The 13,438-nt window shown below is 49.7% G+C and overlaps 2 protein-coding genes across 2 annotated transcripts in view; one reads left to right on the top strand and one right to left on the bottom strand.

Annotated features, from left to right (window-relative positions):
- Positions 1–537: 537 nt before the first annotated feature.
- LRRC41 (leucine rich repeat containing 41) lies at positions 538–7,534 on the top strand (the record flags this gene model as incomplete). The annotated part of the gene is made up of 8 exons (XM_008940869.1): positions 538–608; positions 1,400–2,543; positions 2,961–3,206; positions 4,041–4,205; positions 4,550–4,648; positions 5,112–5,234; positions 6,142–6,217; positions 7,300–7,534. Coding segments are annotated over 8 exons (2,159 nt in total), but the record flags the coding sequence as incomplete, so codon positions are not given.
- A 1,378-nt stretch (positions 7,535–8,912) lies between these two features.
- RAD54L (RAD54-like (S. cerevisiae)) overlaps positions 8,913–13,438 on the bottom strand; it is a gene marked incomplete at its 5' end in the record, with an annotated part of 17,632 nt that continues 13,106 nt past the window's right edge. Inside the window, 7 exons of the mRNA XM_008940859.1 lie at positions 8,913–9,114; positions 10,260–10,423; positions 11,883–12,062; positions 12,170–12,230; positions 12,549–12,672; positions 12,818–12,928; positions 13,035–13,165. Of these exons, the coding sequence (XP_008939107.1) occupies positions 8,913–9,114; positions 10,260–10,423; positions 11,883–12,062; positions 12,170–12,230; positions 12,549–12,672; positions 12,818–12,928; positions 13,035–13,165 (973 nt within the window). The remainder of the gene's footprint in view (positions 9,115–10,259; positions 10,424–11,882; positions 12,063–12,169; positions 12,231–12,548; positions 12,673–12,817; positions 12,929–13,034; positions 13,166–13,438) is intronic.

The raw sequence follows: 13,438 nt of genomic DNA, 5'->3' as shown, positions 1-13,438 counted from the left end.
GGAGAGCAGGTGACTCCGCAGGGACGGCGACAGATGGCCCCGGGAGGGAGGGATGAGCCCTACACTAATGGGGTGGGCAGATCCCCCCACGCACACCGCGGGCATGTCCCCGGCCTGGAGGGGAGAGCCCCACACTGACAGACCCCCGCTGGAGGGGGAACTCCTCCGAGCTGGGAGCCCTGGGCCAGAGGAGTGAACCTCTGTGGGGATCCCTTGACAGCACAGTCCCTGCCACCAGGACCGGGACACTCCTGCACCCAAAACCTCCAGCCCCATCTCATACCCGGGCAGGGCTCTCACAGCGGTGCAGTTCCTGCTGTAACTTGGCTCTTACTGAAGACTGACAAAACCCGCTAATTTTTAACTTGCATCCCTTAAAAGCTGGTGGTCTTCTCCTCGCTGCAGAGCACCCTCCTTTTGCTGCAGGGGTCTGGTCTGTGTTCCCTGGTGCTGCCCTTTGTCTGCCCAGTGCCCCTGCGAGCTCCAGGTCGGGGTGCAGTTGATTAATAATCCTGGTTGATTATTTTTTTGCCGCAGGCCTCTCGACACAGCCCATCTGGCGCAAGCTGTGGGACGATGTGATGAAAACCAGGCCGCCCAACTCGGAGGTGAGCAGATGCTTCCGGCGGGAGAAGGGGCCCGGCACAGGCACCCTGTTTCTGCTGTCCTCTGTGAGATTTTGTTTCTGAGCCTGCCGACGCTGCTGGCCAACTCCGAGTGATTGCTGCCGCTTGTTTACAGGTGTTTGTAGAGCTTCAGACCCTGGTAGCACAACCATTTTGGGAAACGAGGTTCACAAAAGCAGCCGTAGCGTACAGCCACACCCTTCATCTCACAGCAGCAAGTTTGCCAAAAGAATAAATCCTGGCTTTAGAGATATAGTTCTTAGGGACACGGAGGATAAAAACCAGTCTTATACCCTGCTTACACGTACACTGGCAAAAAAAACCCAAACATGCTGATGTTTTAGAAAGCACTAGAAAAATACTTGGGAGAAGACAGTTTGCCAGAATAGTTTTACATAGGAAAGCTGAAGCAGCTCCATGGGGTCAGCGTTACAAAAGAATCATTAACAGCTTAATCATAGCCTGGAAATAGACACACGGGAAGAAAATTCCCAGTGATTTGGCTTTTAATAGGCAAAGCCACGGCATGGCTTCAGGCCACTGAGCGTGTTGAAATTAGGCCAGAAGTAGGATAGAGAAAGCAATGGGAGTAACACTGGTTTTGAGCAAACACACTGAGGAAAGACATTGAGAACTAGGAAGTTACTCACAAGTTGCGTTAGCTGTAGTCTTTTGAACACATTTACCAGCTTGGCAGGTAGCAGTAATTTAACTTAAAAAGAATTAAAAAAATCATGGCTGTTTGTTAATGTGGCCCTGTTGTTTATCTGCAGAGTATAACCTGCTGGAGGAAGAAGTTCCTTGAAACATTCTTCTCGAATGTTCTTCACGGTGTCTTGGATGTGTCCTCTGACTGGCGCCTCAACGACCGCCACTTTTCTCCGCTGCTCCACAGCTCCCCGCACGTTTCCCAGCTTACCCTCTGCAACATGCTGCAGGGCGTGGTGGAGCTCACTGCTGAGCACAACCAGAAAGTACTTGAAAACCTGGCTGGCTCCCTGCGGATCCTGAAGTTCCAGCACCTCCTCTCCTCTGACCCGTCCATCAGGCATTTGCTGGTTTCCCTTCTTCACCGGCTGATTCACCATGGCTCTGTCAGCCAGGTGTCCATGTATTCCTGGCCTGTTCCCGACACAGTTCTTCTCGTTCTCATTTTGAGCACGAGTGCTGGGTTTTGGCGCTCGGGAAATGCCCTGGTGTATCACAGCAGCCCGTGTGGCCTTTGCAGAGAGGAGCATGAGGCCCGAAGCCAGGAGGCGGCACAGGAGCGAGCAGAGCGGAGTGATGGTGAGAACCCAAAGGGATCCTCCAGAGCCCTGGAGGAGGCTGATATGGACGTGAATGGATACGGGGCTGATGCTTGCTTGAACTCTGCCCTCTCCAGATCAAGAAGTCCTCCTCTGCATAACCAAGTACGTGAGGAGGCAGACAGCAAGGTGCCCTGTGACCACGCCAATATTCAGGGAGGGTCTCCTCCTCATAGCATCTCAGACCAGCTGCCCTGTCACCCTGTTCTTCGAAAGACACCCAGGCGGCTGAAAACTGCGGTAGGGAAGAAACGTCGCTGCCTCAGACGAAGCAGGGCAGCATGTGCTGACCCAGAAGATCTATATGATTTTGTTTTCACTGTTGCTAGAGAGGATAATTCAGGGTTACTTGACAAAAACAGTGCCACAAGGGGAGAAAACACTGAGACTTGGTCTAGTTCCTCCCCAGGATCTCCATGCACTGGCCATGCTGGCTGTAAGAAGAGAGGAGAATCTGGTGGGATCTCTTCTCTGAAGGCTCCTCACCGCTTCCGAAGCGTGTCCACACTGGAATTGTTCTCCATTCCCTTGACTGGGGAGACATGTCGGACTCTGAGTAACCTGCTGAGCTCCTGGGTGTCTTTAGAAAACTTGGTTCTGTCATACAATGGTTAGTGGTGGGAACAGGTAGCTTCCTTCCAGCCTTAGTCTAATGCTCTGAATTATTGCTCAAGTTTCCTTAATTTTAATTTTTGTGGGATGGGCCGTGTAAGAGTATTGCTACCTGATCTTGAGAAAAGCATCAGCAGGGATGCTTAATGAGCATGGGGACTTGTTTCAAGGAGAGAACAGGGCCATTCTGCCCTAGAACAGCCCCCAGCCTTGTGCTTAAATGCCATCCTGAGAGAGGGTGAAGGGATCTCCAGGTCTCTCATATACATGGTCTAGTTTAAGAACGTGCAGGTGAAGCCGTGTGTTTAGCCCTTGCCTAAGGCTGCGTGGCCGCCGGTGCAGCTCCAGCTGCACGCGCACCGGTGTCCATGCAGGCACAGCTAACACCTTTCTGCTCCAATGCTGTTCCCTCCAGGCCTGGGTGCCAACATCTCCTGCATCCTCTCTGGGCTCCGGGCCCTCTCCCGGCACTCGGGCTGCCGGCTCCGCGTGCTGCGCGTCAGCGACGTCTTCTCCCACGTGCCCTGCGTGGAGCTCGTGCGCGGCGTCCTGAGCGCCTGTCCCCAGCTCCGCACGCTCTCCGTCAGCTTCGACCTCAAAAGCCAGCCGGACAGGAGCAGGCCAGAGGGCAGCGCGAGCTGCGGCGAGGCAGAAATCCCAGGTAGGAACCCATCGCCGTTCTGAGCAGTGAGCAGGACGTGGCACGCAGATGTGAACTCCACCCTGTTAGTGTTGTGTAGTTAAGCAGTTCGAGCCTCATCTTCCTGATTTAGGTGTTGCTGCTTGTCATTTCTAGTCTGTGACACCCGAGTCTTGGACAGAGCGTTTTGTTGTTGTATGTCAACCTGCTGCAACGTCTGCTCTGTAGGGGGCGAGTCACAACCTGTTAGCAGGGACTGGCCATGTAGCCCATGAGATGTGTATCCCATTGGATGCGTGGATTGTTTGGGAGCTTCTGCCTTGTCCATCCTGTTGACTGTGGGGCTTCAAGCCTTAGACACAACCTTAAGCAAAGGGAAGGCATTTCTTGGTCATCGCAGTACTAGAGGCAATGGCAAAACACTGCCCAAGCCTCTCAGTCTGGGAGCTGCAGCAGCATGTTCTCAGCTCACAGGTCTCTCATTACCTGTATTAGCCCTTGAATGACCAGGAAAGCAGCAAGAAAACCCTGAGCGAGTGTGGAGTGGGACCAGCGAGGAGCTGTGCTCTGGGAAGACACTCTCTGGTTTGTGCATAAAAAGTGTTTTTTGCTGCCAGAACAGAGTAGAAATTGGTGGCCCTGTGGTCTGGCAGGAGTCCTGAAATGAGCCTCAAATGACTTTACATTACCATAGGTCTTAGTAGCCACAGAGCTATAGGCATAGGCACTTTCTGGCAGCCTAGATGATGGACATGTCAGGCACAGGGACTGCTTGCTTGCTGTAGGACCTGGCTGTGCTGAAGACAGGCACTCCAGACCAAGGTCTTTCCTTGCTGTTTGTTTTTATTCCGTTAGAGAGCTGCCTGGAGCAGTTGGAGATCCGATTCCCCAGGGAACCGCTGCACACCACCTTCTTGCTGCCAGTGCTCAAGGCATCAAAGTCCCTCCAGCAGCTGTCCCTTGACAGTGCCACACTGCCCTGTTCTCAGGAACTTGGGTTCCTTTTGGAGACACTCAAAGGTATCTGCTAACCTATAGATAGCATCACTTATGACACAGGAGCTTCCCTGCTGTTGGCTTCCATCCTTTAGCATGAAGCCAGCGTAGGAGGGTCCATTTCCTCAGTGTGGACATCCTTGACGTCTCCTGAGAAAAGAAAATGGGTGTCAGCCATCCCACTTGCTGTGCTGAGCATGTGAACGATCCTGCATAGCAGGATGGTTGATGGCTTCTTTTTAATTACTCACAATCCAGCAAAAGTTATCCACAGTCCAACTCAATTTGGGGGTGTTAGCTAGTGGGTGAGTCAGTCTTTTATCTCAGGGACACACAGCACTTTACCTGGGAACTTGTTTTGCATTTAGAGTGTAATCCAAATTTGAAGAAACTGAGCTTTCATGATGTGAACCTGGCCGAACACCAGAAAGAAGTTCTGCTTCTGCTTCAGGATCCTGTCCTGCAAGGTACAGCAAACTCCTGGGTGCTGGTGCCTGGAAAGGTGCTGCAGGTGGCTGGTTGGTGTTTAAGAGGTGATCTTTGGATGTGTAAGCCTCAGCCAAGTGTCTCTGTCCACAAAGCAGATCTGTAGCTGTTGGCAGGGTGGGATCGTGGCTGGTTCTTTGTGCCAGCAGGGCAGAGGGGATCAGCTGGTGTGTGCTGCAGAGACGAGTCCATAGTCTTGGATGTAAAGCAAAGTTTTTAACCTGCAGAGCATATCAGGAATTAGAGCCTGGGTCAGCTGGAGAAGCCTCTTCTCCAGGTGTGATCTCTGCTGTGCTCCTATGATGTTGTGTGCAGGCCACTGCAGGGGAGGAAGCTTTGTCCTTGCATAGGGATTAGGGGCTGGGGCTGTCTGCAGGATGTAAATGTGGAATAATGAAGCATGGAGGAGGGACTAACATGTACCCTCAACCCATTTCTTTGTAGAAATCACCTTTTCCTTCTGCCGACTGTTTGAAAGCTCTACTAGCGAGTTTTTGTTGGAAATAGTCAATACAGTGAAAAGAAATTCATCTTTGAAGAGCCTCAAGCTACCTGGGAATCGCCTTGGTGCGTATAGTGAACGTTGCTATGGGACCTTGACCTTAAACCAGCTCTGGGAGATAACTTCAGGGTTGGAGTTAGGACCGTGACTACCCGGTGACCTCAGTGCTGAACTTAACACATGCATCAGCAGAGTGGATTTAGTTCACAAAACAAGGAGCACCACTTTCACTTTTTACAGGCAGAATTTCAGTTGCCTTCAGCGATGTACGAAGAGCCCAGGTGCTCTGTGGGCATTACAGTTGCATCTCTCTGCAGCAAAAGCATCAGTGGGACTCCAGATCCAACTGTACACTGATCTGCTTCAGGCTCTAACAGGAACGGATCCAGCAGCAGAGGCAGTGCTTCTCATCCAGAGGCACCAATTTTGCCTAAGTTTGAGGATTCTGTGCCTTAAAATCTGTTTGCAGCCACTGGACGGATAGGGATAAGTAAAGGAAGGGTTTGTGTCAAAGAAATGGAACTGAATTTACAGAAATGATAGGCTTTTTGGATCACAGGCCAAGTAAAAATGGCAGAGAAATAAATTTCAGGTAAAACAAGAATACTGTTTGTTTGTTGTTTTAATGAAATGGGAAACTCAGTCTGAAATGCACCTCATTTCTGCGGTCTGAGTTTAACCCTTTGCTATTGGCTAATTTTAAAACAAAGCTGCATCTTGACTTCTCAAACAAAACCAGGATTTTTCTAGTGAAACAAACTGCCCCATCAGCAAATGTTTCCATTGCCACTGTGCACAGTGGAATGAATTCACTTTAGGTCAACGTGGGGGACAAAATGAGGGTACGGAGAGGAGCCCTTTGTGCTGCACACACGTGCTTACAGCCTCCTTCCTGCACTGTTATTCCAGCCCTGTGACCATTGAAATATATAAGACGGTTCCCATCTAACACCTGCATTTCTCCCTTCCTAGGGAATCACAGGCTGGTTGCCCTTGCAGACATTTTCGCTGAAGATTCCTCCTCTTCTCTTTGCCAGCTGGATGTCAGGTATTCTGCTGCTCGGAACACACTGAATTTCTTGTTTCAGGAGGGCCAGAGCTAAACAGGGCTCAGACAGCAGGAAAAACCCGAGCATGATTTTGTTCCTTCCTCAAGGAAATATGTGCTCAAGAAAAGCTTAGAGAAATACTGCAACGGGCACATGCAACCTCAGGGACCTTCAGCATCTCTGAGGCATCTCACTGTCCCTTTTATAAGTCAAGCTCCATCTTAAAAGCATCCTGGGACTGTCTCTGCATTCCTTTCATCATCTTTGGTCTTCATCCTGAACTGCTGGTCTCTACTTTAGTCTGAATGGCCATAAAGATAGGCAGTAACCTTCATGTAGCATATGGAGGGTGGCATTTACTGCAATAATGATGACTTTTTTGCTTATTTCCCTCCTCTCACTTCCTTACATCTCAATAGTTCAGGTTGGTTCGCGACACTCAGGGTACACTGGCTTGACAATTTATTTAACCATGGCCACTCTTTCAGCAGTCCTTGAACCCTGATTGTTACTGTGCCTCTCACAAGATCAAGTCCAGCACAGAACTTACTTATTTACACACCTGTGCAGGGGAAATGAACTTTGAATCTCCTAGAAACATCAGAACTGACACATCCTCTCCCGTTTTTCTCAGAAGGAAGAGATAAACACTTACTGTTGAGGCTGGCACCAGGACCTGTGTGTTGGGCCAGGTCCCTTGGGCCAGGTGCTTGACAGCTGCTCTGAAGCTGAAGTGATCCAGACACTGCTTAGCCAGCAGCTTGGGACCAGCGACATTTTAAGGCCACAGCTAGGTCTGATTGAAGTCAGCAGTAAGGAGGCCAGGATAAGGACTTTAACTTGTCAGTGGATACCACCTCAGGTTTAAAAAGCTTCCAGCTGTTTTTGTTACTGTGCTTCAGTCTTGTTTTCCCTCAAAACTAAAGTCCATTCAGTTTTCACTGCTGAACAGTTGTACTTTGCATTGAAAAATCTGCGAGTACCTGCACTGGCAGTTACCAGAAGCAACAGTAATTTAAAATGCTCAAATGATAGCCTAGATTCTTAATGACTTTTTTTTTGTCCTCCTTTCCCTTGAAAGCTCCAATTGCATCAAACCTGATGGGCTGCTGGAGTTCACAAAGAAGCTGGAAGGCCACATCCAGCAGCGAGGGGGACAGATTCAATTCACACATCTCCGCCTCTTCCAAAATTGGCTGGACCAGGATGCTGAAACAGCTCAAGAAGCCCTTCGGCGTCTCAAAGCTGTGTGCAGTGTAGTCAACGACTCGTGGGACTCCTCCCAGGCCTTTGCTGACTACATCAGTGTCATGTGATGGACACAAGAGCAGGAGAAAAGCCATCAGCTTGAACTAAGTGGTTCAGTCCCTGGCCAGTAAGATTTATGTCACAGCACAGGTGGGGTTTTCTTCCTCTGGTTCAAGCAGGGTACAGTTGTTCTTGTCACTTTCCTATTCACTTGAAGGGGTACCACACTGAGGTGACACACAAGACTGTGAGTCAACAGCTGTATTTCCAGGTGATCTAGCTCTTACCATCTCAGTTTCAATATTTTAACTGGGACAGGTGTCAAGTGAACTTTCTGTGAATTCCTGCAGATCTCTGGCTGGGCAGTTACTTATTTTGCTGGGTGTTTTGCTACAAACTTCATGTTATTTCAGCCAGTGGCTGGAGAGTCTCAAGCCATCTGGTTATGGTCTTTGGCAACCAGCTCTAGGTGACCTCACTTTTGAGCAGGGGTGTTGGACATGAGCACGGTGAGGTCCCTTCCATCTTCAGCCATTCTGTGAAAGAACTCCCCTCTCTTGAAGAGAATAGAAAACAAGCTAAAACAGCCCTCAGCCTTACACATTTGGAAAATGTTACTTTATAAAATAAAAATAATCTTTATGTACCAAGTAGCCTGCTGTTTATTTGCAATCCTGTTGCCCCTCTCCACTGTCTGCAATCATTTTACAGGGGTTTTAACAGTCTGTTCTTTTGTAACTTTTTTATAATAAAAGTATAATTAAAGACTACATCATGTAACAAAAGTGTGAATTTTATTACTGGCTTGTAATGTGATCTAAATAAAACACTCTGCTAGATCAGGGGATCCTGCCCATAACACAGCAAGTGGCTTTAGAAATGGAGTTACCTTAGTAGAGAGCCTGATATCCTATGGCCTACATGATCTTTCAGGACAGATGTTCAACATAAGAGCTGTTTTTTTTTTCCCCTTGTGCAAGTCCTTTTCTTTCTGAGTAATCAGCAAGGTTTGTATTTCACAACAGAAACAGATTCTGCAAGTTTCTGATCAGCAGCTGTAAGCCATGGCTGTCAGGAAAAATACATGACTGCGCATGACGTGCTGCAAAACAGCAGGCCTAGCTTAAACCTGAAGACAATTGGCAAAGTAGAAGACACAGACACCAACAGCACAATAGCCACTGCTGAATCTGATGAAGCACACAAGGTCCTGTTATTTCCAGTTCCCAAAGGGTGAGTTTTCACGCTCACAATGCAACAGCAGAGAAAAAGCCCTGGACTCCTTGCTGTTGCAGTAGACTGAAGAACGCCAAGGGCCTTCCTGTCCCTCAGCCACACAACAGCCCAGCGTGTCCTGCTACCCGCTGCCCCTTTCCCTGAAAGGGATTACAGCGGGGTGGGCGGCCCCGGCAGCCTGCCCTGGCCCCGCCAGGGAACAGGAGCCTGTCAGGGAATCCCCCGCTGCTCCTGGTGGGAGTGATGGTGAAAGGCGAAGGTGACGGCAGCGTCCCAGGCGGCCCTCAGCACGGAGTCCTGCAGCCCCCGTTTGTCGGCGCAGTGGTTCCACTGGGAGAGGTCAGAGGTGCAGTCGGAGCCCTCGGGCGGGGGCCGCACCTGGTGGCCGTTCACGCAGCGCCGACACTTGATCCTGGAGCAGAGCAAGGACGAGGTTAGTGCAAGGCGCCCCCGCGCGGGGGAGATACAGCCCAGTAACGTTTGGATTAACTCTGCCCCAGCTGCACCCCTGGCAACCAGGTTTTCAGGCAGGATGGATTACCACCTTTCATTTAAACACACGACTGCCTCCTGGCATCTGCAGCAGGTATGACAGGACTCCCACATTCTGGAAACCCCGGGGTTCTGTTTCTTCTGATGGCACTCTCTCCCCCCACGTCTAGCCCTGTGGGAACAGTCCAGCAGGACCCAGAGGAAGCTCCCCTCAAAGGTGTGGGGTGCTGCTTAGAGCAAATCGAGTGAACACCAACACACTGCCAACACATTCTTAGCACTGCGTCAGGCCTCCCAAGTTCCCACCACGCCCCAAACTGCTCCATCCTGGTGCCCACCACAGCCACAAGGTCGTGCTCAGGCTGTTCTGGAGAGACCCTAATGAGCTGCCACCTAAGGAGACAAAGAGCAGCAGCACTGCCAGCAAAGCTTGTTGCCATGCAGACAAGATACCCACACAGAGCTAAGCTCTGAGTCAGCTTAAGACTAATCCTCTTCACTTCTTGCCTGAACTAAGAGTCTTAACTTTTACAGTGAAGCATTTTCCTGCACTCCCTGTCTTCCTCCTGGTGGCTACAATAACACAGGTCTCAGAAATGGGAGAGAAGGGCATAAAAATGGTGAAAAGGTTTCTTTTAGTCACCACAACAGCATTTGGGTTGGCCTCATGAATTTGTAGCAGAGGGAGCAGTCCTGGCAGTGGAACCATCTCAGCATTTGGAGATCACAAACCATCAGGAGGAGAGTGGCAAGGAAGGACCAAGATGGGCTCTAATTTTAACAGATTTTAATATCTCTTCCTCAGCTGCAGTATTTCACAGCCTCCAAACACAGGCAGCAACAAGATAGTTTGCTCACCTGTTCAGTCAGTACAGGTTTTCTAATACAAAGTGAGCCCAGCAAGGAGGTGCTCATCTCCAGGTGTTAACAGCCTCAGAAGCAGAGACACTTGAGGTCCTCCCTCTTTAAGCTTCCTCCTGCTGCCTGAGGAACCCCTGAATCAGCAGACCAAACTGTGGAGGACTGTTTTGCTGACTCCATCCATTAGTAATTCAGTGTACTCACTTGTCATGGGTGTCACTGGTGGTGGTCTCATTCAACGTGAAGAGCTCCTTCAGCTCCCCAAGGGAGAAGTGCCTTTCTACATCCTGCTCTTCATCCACCACACAGCTGCTGAGGGCTTTCTTGTGGGTCTGGCGTTGGAATATCTTCTCCTCTATGGTCCCTGTCTACAGGAGAGAGAGATGAAGCACAGTCGGGACCATTTAGTGCCTTGACAGACCAGTACAAATGACAGGCAAGTTTTACTAGCTGCACTCCAACCATGTCCCATTTGGTTGCTGATCTAACTCAACTCTGCTTCTCTTGCCTTTCACCGTAGCTACAGAGTAGATCAAACAGAGGTTAACAGATGAAGAAGAGCTGGAGCTGCCACCTGTGACTGGAGGTCACATTGGACCACATTGTGCTGATAGGAAACAAGGGAAAGGAGCTAAGCAGCTACAGCCATTCCCTCACAAAAAAAAACAACCAACCAACCAACCAACCAACCAAACCAAACAACCAAAGAACAGGACAACAAACACAAGCTCCCCTAAAAACCAGCAATAAGGGCTAGCCCTGGGTGACACAAGCATCAACAATATTTGCTGGTTCACCCGCACAAATCAATCACACCCACTGTCTGGAGGGAGATGACTGCTTCTAGAACAGATACACAGAATGCCTAATATGCTACATTTTTAAGGCAAAAATCTAAAAGCAAAATGTTTGTTTTGCAAACAAACGTAATACAAAGGAGGTGGGTGAATAGTCATGATTTGCAGACTGGTTTCCTAGTTCTAAAAGCAAAGGACCTCCAGGTGCAGCCAGGTCAGAGAAAGTAAAACACAAAGAAGAGATAGGCAAAGAACACCTGTTTTGTCAAAGTAAAATAATAACTGGTCAAGGAGCACAAGTTTACACACACAACATCCCCTCCCCTGCCAAAGCACACAACAAAAACCCAAACCCAAACCAAACCAACCCACAGTCTGCACTAACGAGTAGTGAAAGTGAAGAAGAGCAGAGAGGGGATGCTTCTGAGCAGTAATCACAACTGACACTGCTAGACAAAGGGGGACAACAGCCTCCACAGAGCAGTCTCCTTTGTGCTCTTCCTTCAGAGAAGCTACCCCTTTCTGCTACCTGGTAGGCCCATTTCGAAATCTGCTGTAATTCTGGGAATGTACTTGCTGTTTACTAAGTACATGTACACCCAACCAAAACAGACTGCAGCCAGACTGAAGACCAGCAACTTCAGTATCAGACACAGCCCAAAATTAAAGAAGTCAGATGCCTAAATGACTTCAAAGGATCATCTTATCTGGAAAGCCACAGCTGTTTCTCTATCTCAGAAGCCAGACACCATTAGAAACCAAGGCCTGTAATAATGACCCTCCAGCTTGAAACTTTATGGTTTTCCACAGCAACGCATCTAAGCGTAAGAAGCAATTAAACTCTAATCAATTCTGGTCAGAAACACAAATTGGTCTCCAAATTCTCTGAATTTGCTATAGCCTGGGAGTGCTGTGGAAAGTCCCATTACAAGCTGTCTCCTCCCACCCAGCTTCTGATCCTAATCACAGCAGCTACAGCCTGGGCTGGCACAGAGCACTGTGTGGAGGAGGTGGGAGGAGCCAGACTCACTGAAAGCAGGCGGTAGATGTAGCAGGTCTTCCTCTGGCCGTCGCGCCAGACGCGGGCCATGGCCTGCTCGTCGTTCGCCGGGTTCCAGTCCGGGTCGAACATGACCAGCCGGTTGGCCCCGATCAAATTCAAACCGCAGCCACCCGCTTTGCTGCTTAACATGAAGATGAACTCGGGGCTCTGGGGGAAAAGGCAGGCTTGGGTTAAACTGCAGAGGCAGCCACGCTCCTCCTCGCAGCGTTCAGAGCTGGCGGGAGAGCTGCTCCCAGCTGGCAGGTTCTACTCACTGAGGGGATCTTCGCTCTCTTCTTAATGGACATGGTGCCGTCCAGACGGACATACAGGTACCTAGAACAAACGGCACGTACTGCAACCAGCCCGCTCAGACCTTCAGAGCATCCCACTTGGAAGAGAAAAACCTTTCACGAACAGCCTCGTTAGAAGAACACGGGATTCATGAGCTTTTGCAGAGGGCCAGAGCTTTTCTGCTGAGTGACCTCAGCAGTCAAAGCACAAGCCACGTTAGTTCCAGTTCAGGAACATCTGAGGTAAAAGACAGATCACAAGTTCCTGCCAATAGAAACTTTAAAAATAGCCAGTTTCTTTTACAGTGTAGGCTACAAGTACAGTCTTGCAGGATTAAACAAATGAAGCCCAAAGACAAACCTCCTGTTCCTGCAGAGCTTTTCAAATAGGTCCAGCGTCTGAGTGTAGTTAGACACTAAAACCACCTTGTCATTACTGGTGCTTTTTGTAACAGCGAGGATGTAGTCCAAAACTAGCATCTTTCCTAGATAAAAAAGAAAGACAGAAGAAAGCTAGGGCAGAAGCTCCCAAATTCCAAACCATGGAGGGACACTTGATAAGATGCCAAGTATAGTCCCATGGTTGCCTTGTGTTAGGCAGCATATTTGTACTGTTGAGTTCCACAGTACCTGAAAGCTGGGGCTCCACAGACTTGGTGGTGTAGCCAGCAGGGAACAAGTCCAGGGCTCCCATGAAACCTTCTTCCTGTTCCACACACTTATCATGGATGAGAGCAGGGTCTGGAGAACAAACAGTGCTCAGAGACTGTGGAGTGCACAGGGGAGACCCAAATAAACCCACCAGCAGTGCAAAACCCAAACCCATTGCATGAGCGGAGCAACTCACGATTGCAGAGCTTCTTCAGGGAAGTGATGGAAGAGAGAGATGACACAGTGATTTTGCCCTCCTTCAGCTCCTCCACTGGCTTGGCTTGCTTCAGGAAGTTCTTGTACAGCTCAGCCTGCAGAGGTGTCAGCCTGAAACAGAACAAGAGCACTGCCTTGTGCAGGGCTCAGCCTGCACCCCAACCAACACCATCCTCCCTCCTCCATCTACACAGGGGGTTCCTTTCAGCCTGACTTTTTTACCTATAGTACAGACAGCCTAGAGCTGTCTCCAAGGCTGATGGTATAATGTTGAAATCTCAGCCCAGAGCTGGAAGAGAAGCTTCCAGAAACCCTGTGCACAGCCCAGTGCTCTGTGCCACGGCACACCAGCTGGCGGGCAGAACCACCCACCAGCTGGGGATG

This window comes from Merops nubicus, unplaced genomic scaffold, assembly GCF_000691845.1.
Source record: "Merops nubicus isolate BGI_N331 unplaced genomic scaffold, ASM69184v1 scaffold7900, whole genome shotgun sequence".
Taxonomy (NCBI): Eukaryota; Metazoa; Chordata; class Aves; order Coraciiformes; family Meropidae; genus Merops; species Merops nubicus.
Note: the sequence above shows the minus strand (reverse complement) of the source record. Positions and strands in the feature narration are given on the sequence as shown.